Source organism: Corticium candelabrum, chromosome 8 (genome assembly GCF_963422355.1).
Source record: "Corticium candelabrum chromosome 8, ooCorCand1.1, whole genome shotgun sequence".
NCBI lineage: Eukaryota > Metazoa > Porifera > Homoscleromorpha > Homosclerophorida > Plakinidae > Corticium > Corticium candelabrum.
The window spans coordinates 3,835,658-3,857,592 of record NC_085092.1 but is presented as its reverse complement, the minus strand read 5'-3'; the positions used below and the strand labels follow the sequence as shown (position 1 = coordinate 3,857,592).

The 21,935-nt window shown below is 38.1% G+C and overlaps 4 protein-coding genes and 1 long non-coding RNA gene across 13 annotated transcripts; 3 read left to right on the top strand and 2 right to left on the bottom strand.

The window, feature by feature from the left end:
* Positions 1–184: 184 nt before the first annotated feature.
* Positions 185–6,044, bottom strand: LOC134183218 (uncharacterized). Of its 3 annotated transcripts, XR_009970465.1 has the most exons (11): positions 5,973–6,044; positions 5,838–5,902; positions 3,678–3,749; positions 3,418–3,616; positions 2,507–2,560; positions 2,382–2,444; positions 2,275–2,316; positions 1,356–1,644; positions 814–1,097; positions 670–758; positions 185–610 (listed from the first exon to the last, which is right to left on the bottom strand). It is a non-coding gene; the product is annotated as an uncharacterized LOC134183218 (long non-coding RNA). The 3 variants fall into 3 exon arrangements; XR_009970464.1 differs by having other exon boundaries at positions 185–758; XR_009970466.1 differs by lacking the exons at positions 3,418–3,616; positions 3,678–3,749; positions 5,838–5,902; positions 5,973–6,044 and adding an exon at positions 2,969–3,150 and having other exon boundaries at positions 185–758.
* A 57-nt stretch (positions 6,045–6,101) lies between these two features.
* Positions 6,102–14,034, top strand: LOC134183648 (uncharacterized). 3 transcript variants are annotated; one of them, XM_062651234.1, is made up of 7 exons: positions 6,102–6,187; positions 6,818–6,968; positions 9,126–9,434; positions 12,105–12,292; positions 12,358–12,405; positions 13,641–13,656; positions 13,717–14,034. In XM_062651234.1, the coding sequence occupies exons 3-7, from the start codon at positions 9,137–9,139 to the stop codon at positions 13,824–13,826; spliced, it is 660 nt and encodes a 219-aa protein (XP_062507218.1). In that variant the 5' UTR covers positions 6,102–6,187; positions 6,818–6,968; positions 9,126–9,136; the 3' UTR covers positions 13,827–14,034. The 3 variants fall into 3 exon arrangements, with proteins under 3 accessions (XP_062507218.1, XP_062507216.1, XP_062507217.1); XM_062651232.1 differs by having other exon boundaries at positions 13,641–14,034; XM_062651233.1 differs by lacking the exons at positions 6,102–6,187; positions 6,818–6,968 and having other exon boundaries at positions 9,116–9,434; positions 13,641–14,034.
* LOC134183576 (uncharacterized) lies at positions 10,171–11,947 on the top strand. Its single transcript, XM_062651160.1, has one exon. It carries the CDS (start codon positions 10,171–10,173, stop codon positions 11,770–11,772), a length of 1,602 nt encoding a protein of 533 aa, XP_062507144.1. The 3' UTR covers positions 11,773–11,947.
* Positions 14,035–15,005: 971 nt separating the features above from the next.
* On the top strand, positions 15,006–17,552 carry LOC134183321 (uncharacterized). Of its 4 annotated transcripts, none has more exons than XM_062650817.1 (6): positions 15,006–15,378; positions 15,527–15,714; positions 15,786–15,827; positions 16,011–16,058; positions 16,294–16,341; positions 17,243–17,552. In XM_062650817.1, the coding sequence occupies exons 1-6, from the start codon at positions 15,087–15,089 to the stop codon at positions 17,426–17,428; spliced, it is 804 nt and encodes a 267-aa protein (XP_062506801.1). In that variant the 5' UTR covers positions 15,006–15,086; the 3' UTR covers positions 17,429–17,552. The 4 variants fall into 4 exon arrangements, with proteins under 4 accessions (XP_062506801.1, XP_062506802.1, XP_062506803.1 ...); XM_062650818.1 differs by having other exon boundaries at positions 16,278–16,341; XM_062650819.1 differs by lacking the exon at positions 16,294–16,341.
* Positions 17,553–18,419: 867 nt separating this feature from the next.
* Positions 18,420–20,513, bottom strand: LOC134183200 (uncharacterized). 2 transcript variants are annotated; one of them, XM_062650683.1, is made up of 2 exons: positions 19,882–20,513; positions 18,420–18,922 (listed from the first exon to the last, which is right to left on the bottom strand). In XM_062650683.1, exons 1-2 carry the CDS (start codon positions 20,468–20,470, stop codon positions 18,693–18,695), a joined length of 819 nt encoding a protein of 272 aa, XP_062506667.1. In that variant the 5' UTR covers positions 20,471–20,513; the 3' UTR covers positions 18,420–18,692. The 2 variants fall into 2 exon arrangements, with proteins under 2 accessions (XP_062506667.1, XP_062506666.1); XM_062650682.1 differs by having other exon boundaries at positions 18,427–18,952; positions 19,882–20,511.
* Positions 20,514–21,935: the final 1,422 nt, after the last annotated feature.

The window sequence follows — 21,935 nt, the reverse complement described above, 5'->3', positions numbered from 1 at the left end:
TGACTTTACAATGTGAAAAAGTAGTTATATCAACTAATTGTATTTTTAGATGCATTTTATACCGTAATATAACAACATATTTGTCTGTCTATATCCGTTTGTTTGCCACCCGTCTGTCTGTCCATTTATTTACTGTTGCTGTTGCTGCACTGCCACATGCGGTTGCTCGATCTCAATATGAATATCGTCTGCTTATCTTTCATCATGAGAAAACATGACTCTGATGACTAACTCATACACACATAATAACCAATCTGCACGACAAATTCTAAAACATACAAATAAATGAGATCGACTTAACTATAAAAACAATAAAAATCAGTTACGAGTGACTGCAAACAAGCCACAGTGTTTGCACTAATCTATAAAAAAACTCCTATTCTATGACAACAAATACATTGTCAACCTAACATTTTCACCACTAATTGATATCAATAACCAGGCTAAAACTGCTTGTCGGTCAAACAATCAAGTATCTCTCTAATCATGTCCACTATCGGTTTGAATTATCGTTCCTGCCGATAGTCAACAGCCGACTGAACCATACTGTGCAGGTCAGGCAGTAGTGGCGAGTCATCAACATATTCTGGACTTCCAACCATTTCCTACCCTACAAATGCAAACGCTCAACTAACAATATGCAAGCCCTACTTTTTCACAGCCCTCCACCTCACACACAAAGAGCAAAGAGATACAATATCATCACTCTCCGCTCGTCTTGTGCACATGAGAGGATGTGAAGAAAGATGAAGAAGCCGCTAAACAAACGTGCTACAAAATTCCTTGCACAAACAAGCAATTTAACCCACCCACCTGTATTGCATAGCAGCATTTGTCCGACTTCACAGTTCACTTCACTACTTGAAAGTATCGTTGCAAATTGTACTCCGTCAACCCACGGACGTTTCATAATCAACTTCAGTAAAGTTCTCCTCTTTTCCCAAGATCATCAGTGTCATTAATATTTCCTATCTCACCAGATGATATTATCTCTCGTTGGTATAAATGATCAGCAACATCATCTGCATCCAATTTTGCTACCAGTAAATGTCACTGTTTTCTGATAAGATCCTCTGCCAACTTTTGTCCGCCACATCCTAAAATGATCTTAATTGAGTAACAGACAACAATGATCCAAATGTTAAATGATAAGCAAATCAACAGAGACAAACAGACAGACGGACAGACAGAGAGAAAGACAGACAAACAGACAGACAGACAGACAGACAGACAGACATACAAACAGACAGGCAAACACAAAAACAACACAGATTGGCAACTTAACATACCTGTCTGTGTTTCACTAGTTAGAGATATTATAATTTTTGAAAAATATTTTGTGGAAGGACACATACCATGCATGCAGCAAGCAAGTTTGCTTCCTTGTTCTCGTGCGTTAGTTCACCAAAAAATCAAAATTTTGCAACTGTTGCTTCATTCGGATTTTTCATCACTGCTTTGACTGCAATATCGTCATCCTTCAAACCAATCCAGTGACTTGATGGCCGACTTTCACTACCATATTGTTGCAAGGTGATGACTGCCCGATTTCACCGATTTCCTCCAATCTCTGAAGGATCTTTGCAACTGTTTGTTTGATATAGACAATGTCTTGTTTCATTTCATTTAGAACAGTATCCCTATCTATAGAGTGTATAAAAGCATTAATCAAGGGCAGTATAATTTTTTTGTTAATATTGATTACAATTTCTAAATATTCTACATATTATCTATTGCAAGGCTAAAACCGACTGGATATATAACTTTACAGGTCACACTGTGTAATTTATAAAAACTAATTGTATATGAATATTTTTATAAGTCGGTGCATTCTCTTAATTATTCCTAAATTACAAGTAATGTTCAACATACAGCTACCAAACTGCATGCATATACAACAGTTCAACTTAAATTAATTAATTAAGTAAACCATATTTAAAAATTAAAAGAGAGCAAAAACAGTCATCATCATTTGTTTCGAAGACAATTAACATTCTAAAATTTGTGTCTCAAGCAGACAATTACGTATTATAGTATAACAAGCTTTCTCATTGTTAATATTAACAACACACACATATACGTATGGCTATATAAAGTCTTTACTAACACATCAATCAATGTCTAATGTCTTCATTCTGTTGACTGTGTTTACAGCTACGTATATGTAGATAGAATTTATATCATCATGCAGTATGTATTTGTTATTATTATTTCACAACATGAAACTGTATATATAGTTTTTGCAATAATTGCAATTATTGTAAATTGCATCACCTTTTTGGTTCTGAACACCTTCAGTGTACCAGCCTTCTGATTCTAATTTATACATGACACTGGTCAGTAAATGTTTGAAAATATTTATAACATTGCATGCACATTACCATTTTGTGTCTCGACTCTTCTATGTTTGCTTTCACACAGAGATGCCTTCCCGGAGCTGCTTTCTAATATCAATTAACAGCAATTTGTGTAATAATTCTGGCACATATGGCAACAACAATCTTACCATGGAGCGTTCCTACTGCTTTCCTGTTACTTGTTGTTCTTTCTGCACATGGCTCTATATATTAGCAAACATCCATAAATTTGCGATATAGCAATATTGTACACGTCTATAGGCTAGACAATGCAGCATGTACGTAATGACTACATCTAACAGTAACTACAGTAATGGTACAATCCGCATATCTACACATTAAGATTCTGTAAACTGTACTGCCTATCAGAACACACGGCAGTCTACCTATTGACTCACAATCTCCCCTTCCTGTCTATTTCGTGCACTAAAAGGGCGTGTCTATGACTATGCTCGTAATCTGGACAGTGCTCCTTTAACCAACTGTTGCTTCATTCCAACATTCCATCACTGCAACATCGTCATCTTTAAAACCAATCCAGTGACTTGATGTCCGACTTTCATCACCATATTTAGAAAGGTAATGACTTTGCATGTCAGCATCTTGTTCACCTTCTATCTCTGTAACTTGATGAAGAAAAGTAGTCGATGCTTGCTCCTCATTGACTTCGACTACATCTTGTAAGTCCAAGTATCAAATCCATAGCCAGCCACACTCATAAACAGACAACAGACTGTCAGTGAAAACTCGTGCGAAAGTTTGCAACCAAATGCAATTGACCTAAATTAATTGACATCACACACACACACACACACACACACACACACACACACACACACACACACACACACACACACACACACACACACACACACACACACACACACACACACACACACACACACACACACACACACACACACACACACACACACACACACACACACACACACACACACACACACACACACACACACACACACACACACACACACACACACACACACACACACACACACACACACACACACAAAGAGCATCCAATGTCCAATTAACCCACCTTTATTTTCACTAAAGTCAATCCAATTTCTCCATTTATCTTGCATATGAGACACTGTTTTAGCTGATGAGACCACAATTTCTTAATACTCAGTGCATGGCATCTCATCAGTCAGTCATGGATCTTATCATCAGGTGACTGTATCACTGCCAGACTGTCAGTTGCATATACATTTCACGTAACTTCCTATTTATCGTACCTAGTGAGATCAATTTAAGTGAGATCGACGTAGTTGTTGTCACTAGAGCTCATGTACTCACCTCCTATGAGAGTGAATATATCCAGTGGGAGAGTTTCATTGTTACTAAAACATATTCACCTCCATCTGGAGTCTGGAAACAACAAACAATCTCAGCAGTGTCTTCATGCAAGAGACAATTGAACTGTATACGTACAGAAGTGCAATTGTATAAATAATTGAAGCATGCAAAATTGCTAAACAAATTAAGCTCGATGAGTGATAAAGATATCAAATCACAAAGACCTATACATAGACACAAACATCACCAACCATTGTTTCAGAAATTAATCCAATTAGAATGTTGAAGTAATATTTTTTTCATCTAGCTGTGGCTGATTGCATGCACGCTCTCTCTCACATTTGCAGTTTGTGTCAATCTTAGATCGTACGCAAACCTTCAGACGTCCTCGCTTATTCAATTGTAAAACCGCCAATGTCAGCAAGCCGCACTATCTCATACAACTTGTCTACGCCTGGCTTACAGTCTAAGCTGAGAAAGCTAGAACATGTAGCAAATGCGCATGTGCAAACAAGACACTGTTATGGCCGAGGTAACTCTCCTAGCCTCACCCCAGATGCAATATTGATTGCAGTTCCGGATGCTCTGCCATCCCACTACATACTACACACTACCACTACCAACACTGTGTTATGTGTCTGTGTCTGTTTCCTGTGTCTGTGACTTAGAGCAAGAGTTTTAACAATATGCCGAATGTCTTCCATCCCAATAAGCAACACGTTGTGTGCTAAATTTTGATTAAACCAAAGTGAGAGTTTGACAATGAAGCTGGAAGATACTAGACAAGAAAACAGAAAGCAACCAATGGAGAGATAGACTTTGCAGCAACCAAACATGGAGATATATACACATAGACAAACAACAAATAAAAATAACTAACAATAAACAGAAACAATTAACAAACAACCCTAACACTAACCCTAAAAAACTAACAAAGAAACAACAAACTAACAAACATGAAACAGACAGTTGATGTAGACTCTCTTTTTCAAAGTCGCTAAACGTCAGAAGATATCATTAACACAAGATATCACACCTCCAACCATAGGACTGGGCTCCTGTTTGCTACTAAGAAGAACTCTGTGCCATCACTAAAATATTACTAATCTCCTGAAGCCAAGCCAGGTACACGCAAGAGCAGCGTGACACTAAAGCTGAGGTTTTAGGCACCCCTATGTCCCAACAGGAACCTCAGCAGCTGATGGTCAACTCACAACCAGTGGCCAATACGATCCTCATGGAGTCAAAGCCCATGCATGGTAGTCATTCATGCTCCTAAGTTGAGAGAGGCAATTGTGATCTCCTAGCCCACGAGAATTATGCCTGTGCTCATCCCAGACTTCAAGTGGCGACCCAAAAGGTACACCAGATGTTTCCAATTCTCCAAATGCAACTCTAGTGAGCCACAGCTAGATGTCACAACTTCCAATTTCATACTTGTAGCTAACAGTATCCTACTTGTTCATGCACTACAATACAAGAAAGTTAATTACATATAATAATGGTAATATACTTCTTATCGCAACAATTACAGTTGCAGTTCCCTCACAGAGCAACACAAAACGTAACATACAAGCATATCAAAAGACTCTACATAATTATACATGTGTACATAAAACCAACTATAATCGGTATCTCGGATCCTTCGTAAAGTCACGTCTTCTTTCTAGACAGCCGTGATGGTCTAAGTACATCTGAAGCAGGGTTTGCTTCCGGTACTTGTAATAGACTTTACAAACCAGACTGATCTGGTTGAGCATGACACATACAATCACAAGCAAACTAACCAGTTAAGAGGTCTTAATTTGTTTAACTCAAATATACTTCTCCTACAGCAAAGCCAAATGAGCAACATAAACCTATGGTCATGCAGCTTATAACCGAAGCAAAATCGTTCTGTGATGTATGGTTTTGTCTGTGACAATTTAGACCAAATTCCATGCGTTAATAAACTAAGTATCTTAAACTCTAATACATCATTTGATTGCACTAGACACACTGACCTCTATGAACAGTAGAATAGCATAATAACAGGCATTCTACATTATACCTTTTGTAGTAGAAACGGTAACCAGACAACAAACAGACAGATCGACACACATTATGACCCGATACTAGCTACAATATTTCCATTAAACACGTGCACGGTACGCGGCTCACCTTCATCTTCTCCTTTTTCTTCCAGCCGAGCTTTCTCCAACAAATCTGACAAATTTCGTATAGGTCTAGTAGCGTAAAAACGGTAAAAATCTACCGGTCGATTCAGTAAAAACATTAAGCAAACACTGAACCAACCTTCAGCAGATGACCTTAACCCATCACGTCACCGCACCGACATTCCATGACCGCCACTCCGGTCACCTGTCTACACGTGTAGTCCCGGATAATCCTGCCAAGACAGGCGGTACGGTACCAGGTACCGTCTATACACCGCTGGGATGAATGAATTCGCTGCTTCGTATTTGAAGCGATGTCACGTGCTGACATATCTTCAGGATGCTATTCCTCAAGTAATTTTACGTAAACATTAATCGAGAGCACAATTTATAAGAGTTAATCCCCTAGGAGGTAGATGCATGTGTAATGAACTCTTTAAAATTTACCAAATTATAGTAGAAAGAAACTATAGCGTTATAACAAGATTTACTCTGAAGAAGCTAAGACAAACAGTCATCAATAGAGCTATAGGACATCAGTATAAGAGTGTCAATAATTATATTCTAGTGAGGATAGAGAGAGACAGATGGACAATAATGTATACAAACTCGCAGACAAGGCAACATCAACAAGATTAATAAGTCATACGTGATTATGCTCAAGTCTTTTGATGTGTTGGCGCAGGTTCCTATCAGATTACTTTGTTTGTGTTCAGCAGGGAACTCGGCTAGTCGTTGTTTAGAGAATTTTCCTTTGTGAATTAAGGCTACACCTCAAAATCGTCTCTCTCTTGTAAAACTATTTTATCGCTGTTTCAAACCTATTGGTTACTGCAGAGACCTCAACATCAGGGAATACCATTTTTTGTCACTCTCATTTGTCCTGACTTTCCTGTCGAAACTATTCAGAAAACGGCTTGAATCATATTAACTGATAATGTAATGGATTGCTTGGTGGCTTTTCGTAACTTTATTTGTGCCTAGCGCTTTCAAGTACAATTTGGAGGTACATTTCAAGAATCAATGGACAGAATAAAGAATTTGACATTGAAGTTCTTACAAAGAGCAATTCATTCAATAAATGGCCTAGTAAAAGGACTTCTTTTTCTGGTGGTTGACAAAAAGTTACAATGAGGTAGTTTGTCTTGTGTTGTTACTGTATTTAGCTTGTGTTGTACGTGTGTTAGTATGCTTCCAGTGGGAACTGCATTACTGTGTGTGATGCGGTAGAAATATTATCAAATAAATATTATTATTATTATTATTATTATTATTATTATTATTATATTATATTATATTATATTTGTATATGAAGAGTTTGTTAAGCTCTGCCTTGAGGTACACTCAAGTGTCTTGGCTGCTGCTACTAGAGCCATGAACTCAGAGTCAACAGCATTGAGAGTGGTGGTGGTACCAACCTCTACCATTTTACCAACAAAACCCAAAGTAGAAAAGATGCTGAAAACATCGATTCTCTCGTGTTTGTTGGTTTATTAGAAGAACAGTTGGAGTCAAGGAAGTTGTCCTGTCATCCTCGATCCTATGAACGTCGACGGGATCTTGCGTCATATATGGAAATGCAAGCAACGTGTATCTTAATATGAATTTGTTAGCTTGGTGGTGAAGTCAGAGGAAGTCAATGAACACTTGGGTGCATTGCCCTCAAGTGAGAAACTATTTGCATGTTCTCTGCCTCCATCTACTTTTAGAAAACAATCGCATACTTAGTATTGACTTTCTGTGAAAATGGAGCTCTTGACAGTGCATCAGCAATTATATGTACATTATTCAGTCAAGATTATGCACTCAATGGCGACGGAATTTGGATCACTTGCAGATACAGTAGTCTGGTCTTTTTGTCTTTTGGCTTGTAAAGAGTGTTGACGTCAGTAAACTAAACGGATGGATGTGGAGCAGTTGCTTCTTCTGCCTTCAATTTTCTGTTGACAGTTAGCTGCCACTGGGATATACAATTACGAAATATGTTACAGTTGCTGTTCATATTTTAGACACAGTATATTCAGATATTGATTGCTTTATTAGCACCAGATGCAATATATAAGTAGCCTCATTATGTTGTCCACACAAGTTCTGCAAATCGATTAGGCACATAAGCAAAAACGTGTCCAAAATTAGAACTTTCTATGTTTCAAAATCCAACGAAACTAAAACGAAGCCCCATGCACGCGTGGTATGCATCTATTTCTCTGATAGTTTATTTTGTGTAGATATGCTAAACTACTTCAACGTTTGTTTTATCCTACTGAAGAGACAAAACTACGCAAGGTTGTACTGCAGTCTTTCTGTCAAATGAGATGGTAAAAATTCCTGCTGTCAACAATAGAACCAGATGTTTGAAGACTTAATTACACAAAATCTTTTTGTTTTTAGGCTTTCTTAATTATGCCTTTGTTTTATAATCAAGTAAAAACCGTAGACGAGGTTGTATTCTGTAGTGTAGCGGGTCAGCTTCACAACAACATTTATAGAGATCAAATTAATTACTTTGAAAGTGTGATTAGTCACTAGCGGCTTTAAATTTGAAGCACGCTGGATTTGAAAAGTTTGAGAACAATCTATTTTGAACTAAATGTGCTGCTGGTGTTTTGCAAGTTGTGATGCCCAGATCTAGGGTCGCTTGGCTGCGCGCTCATGTATATACTATAGGTAAACCACACAGACTCCCACCAGTCCAGACATCATTGTCTTCGTATGTGTATTTTGCAAGCCTAGAGCAATACATCTCATTAGCAAGCAGCAAAGTTTAATTTGCAGCGAATAGTTTCCGAGTTTCGTATAGACAGAGTTCACAAATTCATAATATTAAAAGGTCAAATTTGTACTAAAAATTCACTGCCGGTAGAAAATACAGTTGCACTAGCTACTGGTCTAGCTAAATACGTTATGCTTTATAAGATTCTATTTCTAAAATTAACTGCAGTATGCATCTGGTTTACACACTGCAAAACACATTTGATTAATTAATTATTGTTACTTTTTCACATTATACACGGACAACACAAAGCCAACACTGACACAACACAACACAACACACACACACACACACACACACACACACACACACACACACACACACACACACACACACACACACACACAACACAAACAAACAAGTGGTTGCGAAAAGATAAACATTAAAATGGTGAAAATATTAGCGCAACAAACTTAAATTGATTTTACATTATCACGAGAGCACTTCGTGGGTAGCGCCCCCTAGTATAGCTAAGAATTGATTTGCATTGAAACTGACAGAGAAGCTGTGTGCTGCTAGGTGTTTTTCCAATGACTTCCCATTCAGGAGAATTTGAAGGACCGATTGTAGTGACTGGCCCTAACTCTGATGCTCTGCAAGACTTCAAGAAAACGCTGAACGAACTGATTCCACAAGTTGGAGACAAGCAGTTGCAAGTACGTCTAGGCAAAGAGCTGTTCGAAGCAAACTTTAGTTACTCTAAGTGTTTCCTGGTAATGCCACGCGGAGACCGCACCCTCGTCTGCGTCGAAGGTGACCGAAGCAGCATGTACCAGGAACTCAAGCAACTGTGCGAATGCACAACTGGCAAATGGGATGTAAAACGAGGTGAGTAGCTTTTAAACAAAACGTTAATTTGCAGCTCTGTGGTGTTGTCACTTCGTGCATTACGAACCATTAAGTGCGTCAGATATACATACATACATATATATATATATATATATATATATATATATATATATATATATATATATATATATATGTATATATATATATAGATATAGATAGATAGATAGATAGATAGATAGATTTTATTAAATAGTTTCTTTCTCTAGCACAAAAGACTAATGAAAACTGCTGTCTATTCTAATGAACGTAAGACTGAACGTCTGTGAAAGCAAGGTCAAGCGAAGAAAAAGCATAAATTAGTCTTTCCAGCTTCCTTAGAATAACTATGATAGATAGATAGATAGATAGATAGATTAAGCATCTCATATCTAATGGATATCTGGATACATCGATCCAAAAGGGGTTCATCAATCACGTCAGCGGGTGTCAAGAACATCAGTTCAAATTGGTGGAGGCTATCAGAGATGCGAAAGCCAATCAGCGGCTTCAAACCATTCTATGGATTGACTTGCGTAATGCTTTTGGAAGTGTTGATCATAACTTAATCCGCTTTGCAATGTCCCATTACAATTGTGGTGATATGGTGACAAATCTCATTTCCAATATATATTGTGGTCTTCGCGCAGTCATTTGCACAGATGACTGGTGTACTTCCAATTTTCCTTATGAGGTCGGTGTATTTCAAGGGGATCCTCTGTCAGTGGCTATTTTTGACATGGTTTTCAACCTTTACACCGATGCTTTAGAATCTCTCGCTCCAACTTGTGCCTATCAGTTTTCGTCAGTGGCTCAAAACTCTTTCTTGTGTAGTTTTGCTGATGACGCCGTCGTAGTCACAAGAGGTCCACATGAAATTAATGCTGTGTGCAAGCGAACAGACCAATTCCTCGAATGGTCTGGCCTAGAAGTCAATGCAGCAAAATGTTCAACTTTTTCACGTCGGAGGCTGATTCATCCAACTGTCTTTGACCCGGAAATCTCTATACAAGGGCAAAAGATTCCATTCTTGTCACACAAGAAAAGCTACAAGTACTTGGGTCTTCCAATTGCGTCTGATCTGTCTCATGCCGACATTTCAAGAGAGCTTCTGGAGACTACTAAGAATTTATTGAATAAAGTCGATCAAACAGCCGTTTCCCGAATGAATAAATGTCTTCTCTATAAGAGAGCGGTGCTACCGCGGCTTTCATGGTTACTGAGCATTGCATCTATTCCTTTGTCATGGATCGAGAAATCATTGGACAGTGTAGTCACGAAATTCTTAAAAAAATGGGTCGGTCTTGCTCATTCAGCAGCTGTCTCTCGCCTTTTCCTTAACACCAAGAACGGCGGCCTCCAACTTGGCCAACCGTCAGATTCTTTCAAGAGACTACAGTCTTGCAACCTGCTTCGATTTACTAAATCAAATGACGAATGCTTGAGAGCCCTGGCAACTATAAAGATTTCAAGAGAGACTGAGTTGTCATCAACCAGATTTAGTGCCGGCAGTTTCTTGGCAACTCTTGATACTTCGCCTGGGTGCCTGCAATCAAAAATAAAGAACATCAAAAAGACGATTACGGAATCATCAAATAATCGTCATTTGTCACATCTTACCTCCCTGTCTGTACAAGGTCAAGCGGCTCGATTCAAGGACGTGGAAGCTGAGCACTTTGCCTTGTCCCTAAAATCTCTACCCGATGACTTGTTCAAATGGGCAATAAATGGGCTCCAGGACACCCTCCCATCAGCAACCAACTTACAGTTGTGGAAGAAAATTTCGTGCAATCAATGTCCTCTCTGTCACCAACCCCAATCGCTGTGCCACGTGCTAAATGCATGTCCCAGTCTACTTGATCGAGGTTTGTACAAACAGAGACACGACAATACGCTGAGACTATTTGTGGACTTTCTAAAACGTCATCTTAGTCAACAGTTTTCCATAGTAGCCGACCTACCAGAATCAGTATACAATTTTCCTGTCGATATAACCTGTACCTGCCTTCGTCCAGACATTGTTGTTTGGAATGCCGTCCTCAAAAAGGCCTGGATGCTTGAGCTGTCGGTCCCATTCGAAACAGTCGTGGAAGAAACGAAGGCCCGGAAAGAACGCCGCTATGCCCAACTTGTCAAAGATGCTAACCATCAGTATAAGACGGAGCTTTTGCATCTCTTGGTTGGGTCGAGAGGATTGATTTTTCCTGAAACTCGACGAGCAGTCTGCATGTTGTGCAAGCCTCTTCAACGCGACTTGGACGATCTGTTTCAAGCTGTCATTCATTCCACCCTGAAAGACTCTTTTCGATGCTGGTTGGCAAGAAGAGACAACATCTCTTAACTTAAAAGTGTTTTTTTTGTTGTTGTAATTTCTGCTTTTAATCATTTGTGATGTATAGTCTTCGACTGGACCTCTACATAGTACTCCAGAACTCTACTTCTGTTATAGTGCTACCAGTCCTGTAGACGCTTATTGTACTGTATCGTTCGGTATATTACAATAAAGGACCTTTCATAGATAGATAGATAGATAGATATAGATATAGATATATAAATTTTAGACATGTATATATTTATACTTCTTACAGATCCCAACTGGCATCAACTCTACTATTTATTTATTAGATTATATTTACATCTAAGTTAAAACTTCTTATGATAATTGTTTTGCAGTTTTTATTGTATTGTATCGAAACGAAGACACGAAACAGGAATTGTACGATAGTAAAGTCAGTTTGTTGTGGGATCCTGGACCTCAAAAGAAACTTAAAGATTTCGCAGACGTTAACCATGTAATCAGCTTTAAGAAAGTTTTGAATTCAAAGCAAAAGGAGGCACTTAAGACATTTATAGGATTTAAAGTACAGTCAACATTTGAGTAAGATTATATTCAAGCACTTCTGTCTAAGACGGCTTGCTTTTCCAGAAACCAATCGTTAGACAACCTACTTCAACGGAATCAACAAATGACAAAGTACGTAAATTAGTACATTGTAAAATAGAAAATATATAAATAACTTAATTACGTTGCCATTTTTTACACGAGGAGAGTAAAGGTCATGATTATGGCTAGAACTGCTCCAACTCGAGAGAGGTCGACCAAACAGAAACAAAGCAATTGAAAGCAACAGATACAACCAACCTATGTTTTGCTGTCTCGCATACGTCTCCCGACTTGCTTTCCTAATTAACTAAAAAGATCGCTGTTTCGAATGTCAAAGACCCGCACAGACTGAACGGTTTTGCATGGGGCCTTTTCGTCGATTAAAATATTGCTATAGCAGTGACAACAGGGTGACTAGAAAAAGTTGACTAATCTCTGCATGCACACAAATGTACGCAGGATTCAATTTATGCATGTGCGCAACGTTTCTGTTACATTTGGTTGCCGTAAGAGGAGGGGGTGTTCTTAGCCAGCGAGGACAAATGAACAGATATGCATCACACACACACACACACACACACACACACACACACACACACACACACACACACACACACACACACACACACACACACACACACACACACACACACACACACACACACACACACACACACACACACACACACACACACACACACACACACACACACACACACACGGAAGCTCGCATACTTTAGAACCGTCCAAAGCGTTCCCTTCTATGTGCATGGTTGCACAAAATTTGAAGAGGCTTGGGATAAGCGGTGTCGATGGGTATTTAAACAAAGCGTTCAATTTGCTCATGCGTATTGTAAACACTTGGTTGTATAGTCTAGAGATCAACTATATGGTGCATGGAAAGAGTTGAAAATAGTATGTGCATGGTCAAAAGCAAGTGAATAGAGAACCATATATAAGCGTCTCACCCATATTATTTAATTAAACCATATGGACAGCAAGCATTAACTTAAATTTAGGTGTGAGGAATCTATCAAACATAGCGACCATGTTGATTCTTTTTTTGAAAAAGCAATTACTTACAGTTCGTGACGACATGACCAAGATGCACAATGTGTCCGGGATAAACTTACCCATACAGTATCGAATATACATCCAGGTAAGCATAAATAGGTATGAGGCGGATTAGATGGATATATATATATATATATATATATATATATATATATATATATATATATATATATATGGGCACATTTGCGGTCTATCCTTTATGGTACAGTTACAAGTACATCCAAGTAATACACAGGCTCTTCTTACTTTAGAGAACGACTTTGTCAAGTACTGATTTAGAAAAATATTCTTGCTGGACGAAGATCTTCATGCTTCTTTTGTGGACAGATGATCAACAGAAAACTTCTGAAGTGACTACACAGAAAAATGTGTTTGAAATTTCTACTGTTTCTGACCAGGAGAAAATCTTTCATTGGTGTTTTATGCCGCCTCAGTGACAAAACAAGAGATTATCAGACGTCTTGCTGCTTCCAGTTTTGAACGTGGAAGTAAACATGTATTATTGGTTCTAGACTGAACAATCGTTTTAATAATATGTAGGGTTGCAGAACTTTGTGCCTGTATATCCTATCAAGTATTGAAATCTTAAATATCCATATTTTAAAAAATTAAATTAATATTAACTTAATTAACTTCAATAAATATTTTAGTGTTGATAATTATAGTACCGGTAAATACACGCTGTTGCACGAATTATAGTATTTGCATGAGATTTCAAATTGAACGTAAATTAAATTAGAAGATTCAAAGGTAATGGTGTGTGTGTGTGTGTGTGTGTGTGTGTGTGTGTGTGTGTGTGTGTGTGTGTGTGTGTGTGTGTGTGTGTGTGTGTGTGACCTTAAATTTAGGCGTAATTGTCTGCAATGCCAAAGCCCAGAGTGATTATATACGAAACAATACTAGGCAAGCATTATCTAGACAGTATGTCGCCGGTCACGCGCACGTAAATGGACGGGTTTGCATTTAGCTTATCTGTAACATTTCTTCGAAAACATAAGCAAAAAACGAGTCGAAGTGCGTTGCAAATACATCGCGCCGTTTCAGGTCACGTGAACTATGTCGTCATGTCATACGTCGCGACGTAAATACCTTTGTGCAAGCGCACAATACATATAGGTCAATCAACGGCGAGGTTGGAGCACTGGAGTGTTTGCAATACCTAATCTTACTCGACTCCTAATTGTCTTGTCGATTACTTTGCTTTGTACTACTAGTAGAAGTCACAAGCTTGTTAGTTATTACCTTTGACTCAAGTCTAGTGGCTATTTTATTTTTTCAAACCATCGCTAGAGGCGGTTTCAGTAAAACCAATTGCTAAAACTGGTATTGCATTGCCAAAAATGTAGAGAAATGTACTGTTGACGTCTTTATCAACAGAGTTGAAATTGTTATTTGCATATTTATTAGTTACACGAAGTGACATGACAGTTCCAAAAGCCATTGAAAATTAGATATGCTAACACGATGCCAGATAAGACATACGTGGTCCACTGGAGGTCTACATATCTTTCTTCGCAATCTTTTTATTTGGTGCTAAGAAGAGTGCTAGTACGTCTTCCCACGAACCATGAATATTTAATTGTAATTGCCGCCGGCGATACATTAGACGGCGACTCTAGCTGCTATTGATTTCTCAAGTTCATTACTCGAGGTATCATAGATATCGAGCTGCTGTAGCTACGACTAGCGGTTTGAGGATGAATTACAGCACAATCGTATTTGTTGGTCCTCACCGTGATACTCTGGAAGAATTTAAACAGACGTTGTTAAATCTTCATCCGGAGTGCAATACCAGTGATCCGAAAGTATGTGTTAGCAAGGAGGTGCTGCAGGAAAATTTGGATTTTAGTCAAAGTTATGTTAAATGCTTTTTGGTCATGCCGCGTGGTGACCGCACTTTGGTCTACATTGAAAATGACGATTCTAGCATGTATAAGGAACTCGATCACATTTGCAAAGACGAAAAAGGAAATTGGCATCCAGAACGAGGTAAAAATCAGTTTGCAAAGTAACAGTCTAGTTAGACTATGTAATCTAGAGTCGACGTTAGGTGTGTGAATCAGACTTATGTGCAAATATACAGAGTATTCGCTTGTCATTTATAGCAGACTTACTAAATGTTTTGTGTCTTGTACAGCTTTTATTGTATTCTATCGAAACAAGGATGTACGTGGCGTCTACTATGAAGATAGTGTGGAGTTATTGTGGGATTCTGGTTGTCAAAAAAGACTGGAAGAATTCTCATCAGTAAACCAGTTGATCAGCTTTAAAGAAAAACTGAACCATTTGCAAAAGAAAGCAATTTATAAATTTCTAACTCGCAAGGTATATCCATGCACATATATCGTATATCTCAATTTTCGTTTACTGCATCGTATTGGCTTATCTCTTCCTAGACATCAGAAAGATCACAATCAATGGAAGCACCAACAAGAAAGGTATATAAGATAAAGATATTGTACTTTACTCATTATATCTAACTATAATAATTTCAACACAGTTATCTGCTGTCATACTGTGTCGCGTCATTTTAAATCAAATTATAAATCAAATTTTATTTTATTTTATTACCTCAAATTAAATTTAAGTAGACTGCACTGCATTGGTTTATCTCTTTCTAGACACCTGTCATCGTTCAACCACTACCATCAACAGAAGAAACAACCGAGGTATATAAGTTAAATACACTCGAATATAACAATTTCAACATAGCTAGCTAGCTGTCTATCATACTCAACTCACGCCATTCTAAATCAAATTTGTTTATTTTATTGCATTATGTCCAAATAATGATTTTTTTATATTGAGTAATGTATAGTCACTAATATATTAAACTGGTCAATTTCAAATTTATAAATTTATCTCAATTTTAGTACAATTTATTCTAGTGTCTAGTCTCTTTAGACATCTTTCATGCTACAATCACAGCAATCATCAGAAAAAACAGCCGAGGTTTGTAATCGTGTTAATTATCCTTTTAACATAGTTTTTAACATAGCTAGTTAACATAGTGTCTATCATAGTCAACGTTAACCATGCCATTCGAAATCAAATTTGTTTCTTCTATTACAGTAGGACAATGTACATTAGATACCACGCAATATGTTTTATATCAAATTAGATATAGTCACAAAAGGTAAACAAACAGGCAAACAGATCAAATTAAGATAATTCCTTCCAAAGTCTATACCAAGTTTATAGTGGTTCAGAGATTCTTTCATTCACAAGCATTGTTTCAGCCTCAAATTCATTTTTACGAACTCTACAGATGGCCACAAAAATATCTAAAAGTCGACTTAAAATTAAAAACACATGTTCAAATGCCACCCAACCTACCTTGTGTGTAAGAATTCTTATGACCTACCTTAATTAATTTCTTCTTAGAATCTAACAAGCACTACAGCTGACTGTTATGGCTTGATAGCTATTTATTAACAAAGGAATTACACAATTTGATTAGCTCTTGAGGTATATTTGCAAGCAAGTCATAACAAGTCATCTAGTTTGAAAATTATATAGTTGTGTAATTTTTGGTCATTGCATAACGTGTATTATATTATATTATTATCAATATTTATCATTACTAAATTTGAAATAATTTTCACCACGATTAAATTGATATATACATAATATAAAAATACGGTATTGTAGTGAAAGAGCATTGAATATATTGTAATAATTTATTACCGTTGACAATAACTGAATTTTATGTAGTAATAATGTAAGTATTAAGGTCAATTTTTTTTAATTAAATAAACTAATATAGCCGTTGTTATTCTTGCTCAAAATACATTGTACCGCATGATTGTAAGAGAACATTAGTCAAAACATTATATTGGTTTTGTCTAAACAGAAGACGCTTTTGGCTCCTGGAAACCGATCAACAAACTTTGCTTTGGAATGTTGTTCTCTGTGCTGTATGTGTTCGAAAGGTTGTATGCGTTCGATAGGCTGTTGCATTCGCAAGATCTCTTGCCCGCCATCATATAGCGTTGAATGTACACGTCGAAGCAATGTTTTGCCTCACAATGAATCATAACAAGATTTCATTTCAAAGTGAATTTTGTAGTGCTAGAGAAAAAACTACAATAATTTTGTTGGTTTGCTTTACGTTCTTTGGACTTGTGCAAATATAATGGAATTTTTGTTTTATGTCTACGATAGATACTATAGACCTGAATCGCCAGACAGATATGCAACTGCACTTGCCGTCGGAGCTTCTTGCTAGGCAACACTTGAAATTTTTAATTAAAGTTATGACGAAATCTAAACTGTCAACTAAAGGTAAAACTAACAGCAAGTTTAGCTGTCATTGTTCCAACCAACCAATGGCGTGGCGTCATTTCCAAATTGGGAAGGGCAGCAGCTGGGGTTTACTTGTCGGTTGTGTAAATTCCACACCTACTATGGCATTGAGGGTCATTGCCTTCCCTGGTCCAAGTGTTGCGACGCCACTGAGTTACCAATAGTAGCTGCCGGGAGTCAACAAGCTTGATGAAATATATTCTCATACCATCTACTTCATGTTGATCCCAGACGTTTCTACAAGGCGCCTACGTAAACAAAGGACAGAGTAGGCGGGGAAAGGGCAAAAGTGGGCGGGAAGAAAGAAGTTTACTCAGATAAGCATTGTTTGAATACCGCACAGCGCTGTTGATATTGACAGGAAGCAAACGCAGTTGTTGCATGCCAAACACTTGCAGGTCTAGCATACTGGCTGCAGAAACCTAGACTTGCTTATTCCTAACTTTCAATGATTACAAGTCGAACCAATTACATTATGCCAGAACTGCGTACGTAGCTACACACACGTGTGAAATTAACCGAGATCGCCATCTGCTGAAAGCACTAGTAGAAATGTTTAGGTGCCATTAGCTAAATTGCGTCACACTGTATCCGTCACTATTACAAGTGCACGGCTAGGTGTTGAAAGTTGAAAGTTAATTAGAACTTGAAACGGAGTGGGGGTTTTGTGAGTGGGGGCGGGTGGCAATTGCGTGTAGTGTGTTTTGTGGATGCCGGTTTGTCAAATCGTACGTCGAATGTTTGCTTAAAATCCTCACGTTTACACAATTAGATTTTGCAGAGAAAGTGTTGTTCTATCAGCGACTGTCTTACCAACAAAATTTCTCTAAACGACTATAGTCATCAGCCAACAATTCACGTCGTACGTACTCATACGTGAAATGAATCCACCAAGCAACATCACATCAACCAAACGACATCACGCTAAAAGCTACTTACTACACAACACTTGCAACGTATTTGGACATTCATTGTCTTTGGTTACATTTCTGTCATTATTAGGTCCAGCGAGGCTTGTAACAAGAGAGAAAGATGCGATTTAGAAAAAATAAAATCTTCCTTTCCTTTTCTGTATCCTTGTCCATCCTTTGATTGCCTTTTCCCCATTGCTTAGACGTGTAGTTTGTGACTTCGAATATTCGCCCCTCGGACATGTTTAGAGTAGTTTTGCACCTTTCTGAATACGATTGTACTTTTTGTTTCTTCTCTGCCAAGTTCAGCGTGTCACCTTTAGTCAAAACCACAAAGACATTTATTCCTAAAGATATAAGAAAATAATTAATTCATACTTTAGGTAACATGAGCTTTGGATTCAGAATGCATGAACTTTTGCTGCAAACGCCCTAATTGATCCATACGTAAACACGACGTATCAACGATCACATCTTACAAAAACAAAATTTATCTAACACACTTATTACTGCAGTTAGAAATTGAGAAGGGCAACGTTGCATGGTGGTTAAAGACAGAACAATCAACAGCAATCCAAGCAAATTACAATGAAAAATTGCTGACAACAAGGCAAGAATAAAGTAACTACAAGAGAAAGATACATGCAGCTAGGAAAATGTGAAAACCCATCCAAAAATATTGGTGAGCAAAGCGACCCTCTCTCTTGTCATGTCAATTGAGATCGAGATATATTTATATATCTATATATTTATATATTTATATATACGTACGTCAGCATTTGTCATATGGATTTACGGCAAAAAGAAAAGACGGATCGACAAAACGATGATGCCAGATGAATGCAATTATGACTCCGCAACACATGCGCTGAAAGTTGAAGCAATGGTCCCCTTTCAAGGGGTCGACTCAATTATAATTTCTCGGCGAGAAGAGTGAACTGACTCTCGATTTTGCTCCCTTACGCGACTAAAGAGCAAAGGAGACTGACGTAACTACGCGACAATTGTTACGCGACTATCTCAGTAAACGATCTAAGCGTGAACGAAGAATGAAAGACAAAGCCAGAAGAAGAGCAACTGACAGTCTGTTTTCTGAGTTCCCGTAAAGACACAACCATTGTTACGCGAATAAGTAAGACAGAACACCATCGCTCGCCTGGCTCAATTCTAACCGAGCATTTTTTAGCTTATAAGTATTGTATCAGTTCTCTCAACTAGGGTCAGCGTCTAAGTGAGGAAGTACTATAATTGCATGGAAGACACCAAATGCTGTTACCTCCTTGATTGGCCTTCGTTTCCCGTAAAGCTTTAGCGACGTTTTCATAAAACTTTGTAGGAAAAACGGCAGCGAGAGAAACTACGCAGACCACTGACCATGGACGCCTATCATCCGCAGCTTCTTGAATCGCTACCTTCTCTAATTCTTCTGGAGTGTTAAATATTTTTATTATATCAGTGAATTCTTCTACTTTGCCTTGGAAAACACAGAGTAGAAACTTCTTTAGATCCAACTGGTCGCCATCTAGTAGTTGTTCATCGACTCCAGAAATGTCAAAGAGTGTAGGAGCGCTTGAAACGTCTTCCAACAAATTTTGGTCTTTGACCTCATGATAGAGATCTTTTTCAGGTGTGTACATACGATAGACCGGCGTTCCATGATAGGCTTCTGAATCGCTCAATTCTGCGACTTCATGATAATGAGCATTTGGATTTTCCAAATTCAAGACGTAGTTTATACTGTTAACCAAAGATGACTTTCCACTACCGAGCGTTCCGATCAACAGAATCTTCTGGCCATCAAATTTCTTGAAAACGTCCTTTCTAAGTTCATCTACTTCACGTTGTCTCGAAAGAAAGGCTCCCATGTCGCAATGTCTACCGTCGATGCTGCAATAAAGTTTTACGCCTCCCAGAGCGTCTCATTTCAATAACCAATTATGTCTCCAGCTCGAAAAGATAAAGTTTCCCATGTCGCAACGTCTATACTGTCAATGCTAATGAAGTTTTACGCCTCCCAGAGCGTCTTATTTTGATAATCAATTATGCAAACGGTGCGTATCTAAAGAAGCATTTCGATCAATTTTTGTGTGTTACTGTTAACGGCGTTACATGGCCTGTCTGCTAACCAGCTGACAACCAAATTGATGTTTGAAGTGACATCAACATGCACTTGCAGTTCAGATTGTATACGTAAAATGAGTAAACCCATTGCAGTATTCTTATTTCTTAATTACTTTTAAGAGACGTAAACATGGCGCTAAAGTTTTATTCGAACGGTTGTATGTAACATTTGAGTAAGTTTAGCAAAAAGATTCATTGTGATCAGACAGCTTGACTGACATCTACTTTCTAGAGATACCTAGAGTATTGACCACACGCACAGAGATAAGAATCATTTGAAATACCGCACAGCCTTGGTGGTACCAAATACAAATATAGTCTACTTTAGAAAGAAAACGAGGTTGTTGCCAATGGCTTGAAGGTTTAGATTACTGGCTGCATATATTCCTCTGTTCTTACCTTGCTGCATTAATTCGAGCCAATTAACTACGTTATTGGAAACACGCGTGATTGGAAACACGCGTGAGGCTGTAACCATATATCTCTAGTCCTACAAGAGTTCTTCAATTGCAAGTTAATTAATATTCAGTATACTAGTTGAGGTAGAGCTGCTGAAAACCGCGAAATTACGAGATAGAATATAGAAAAACCAAGCAAATGTAACATACAACAGCCATATTTTTGTCATTTTCTATAAGTAAGACTGATTCGCAACAGAGGGTGCATGCTCAGTGTGATCAAGCGAAAACGCGTTGGAGGTCATCACCAATTAATGCTCCCACACCAATGCAAAACATCTATTTGATTTGTTGCTCATGCATTTTCCTAACCTTGCAGATCTTGGAATTTGCTTCAAGACTGCGTCTACCTTATTATCCTTATTACCAAGTAATTGTTAGATTTTACACTTAATCAGTCTTACAAAATACACTGTAACCATTTTATCTTTGTTATCAAGAGAACTGTCGTGCAGAAAGCAAGACGGTGGGAGAGCGACACTCATTTCCATACCCACTGCTAAAACACAGCAGAGATTCGAAAAGGTACAGCTATTAAACTCTCCGTTTTTGGGAGGAGATGCGATACTATACGTATATACATGGGATTGAGGGGAGGAGATAATAATATATCAGCATTATCGGGAACGTCCCCGATGCTAGAGATCCCAACAACCCAAAAGTGAATCGGTGGGAGGCCAATGCGCTAGCTATAGCCAGGGCGGCTTCGAAAGGACCGACCGGAGCAACCCATTGGTGAGGAGCACTCAGA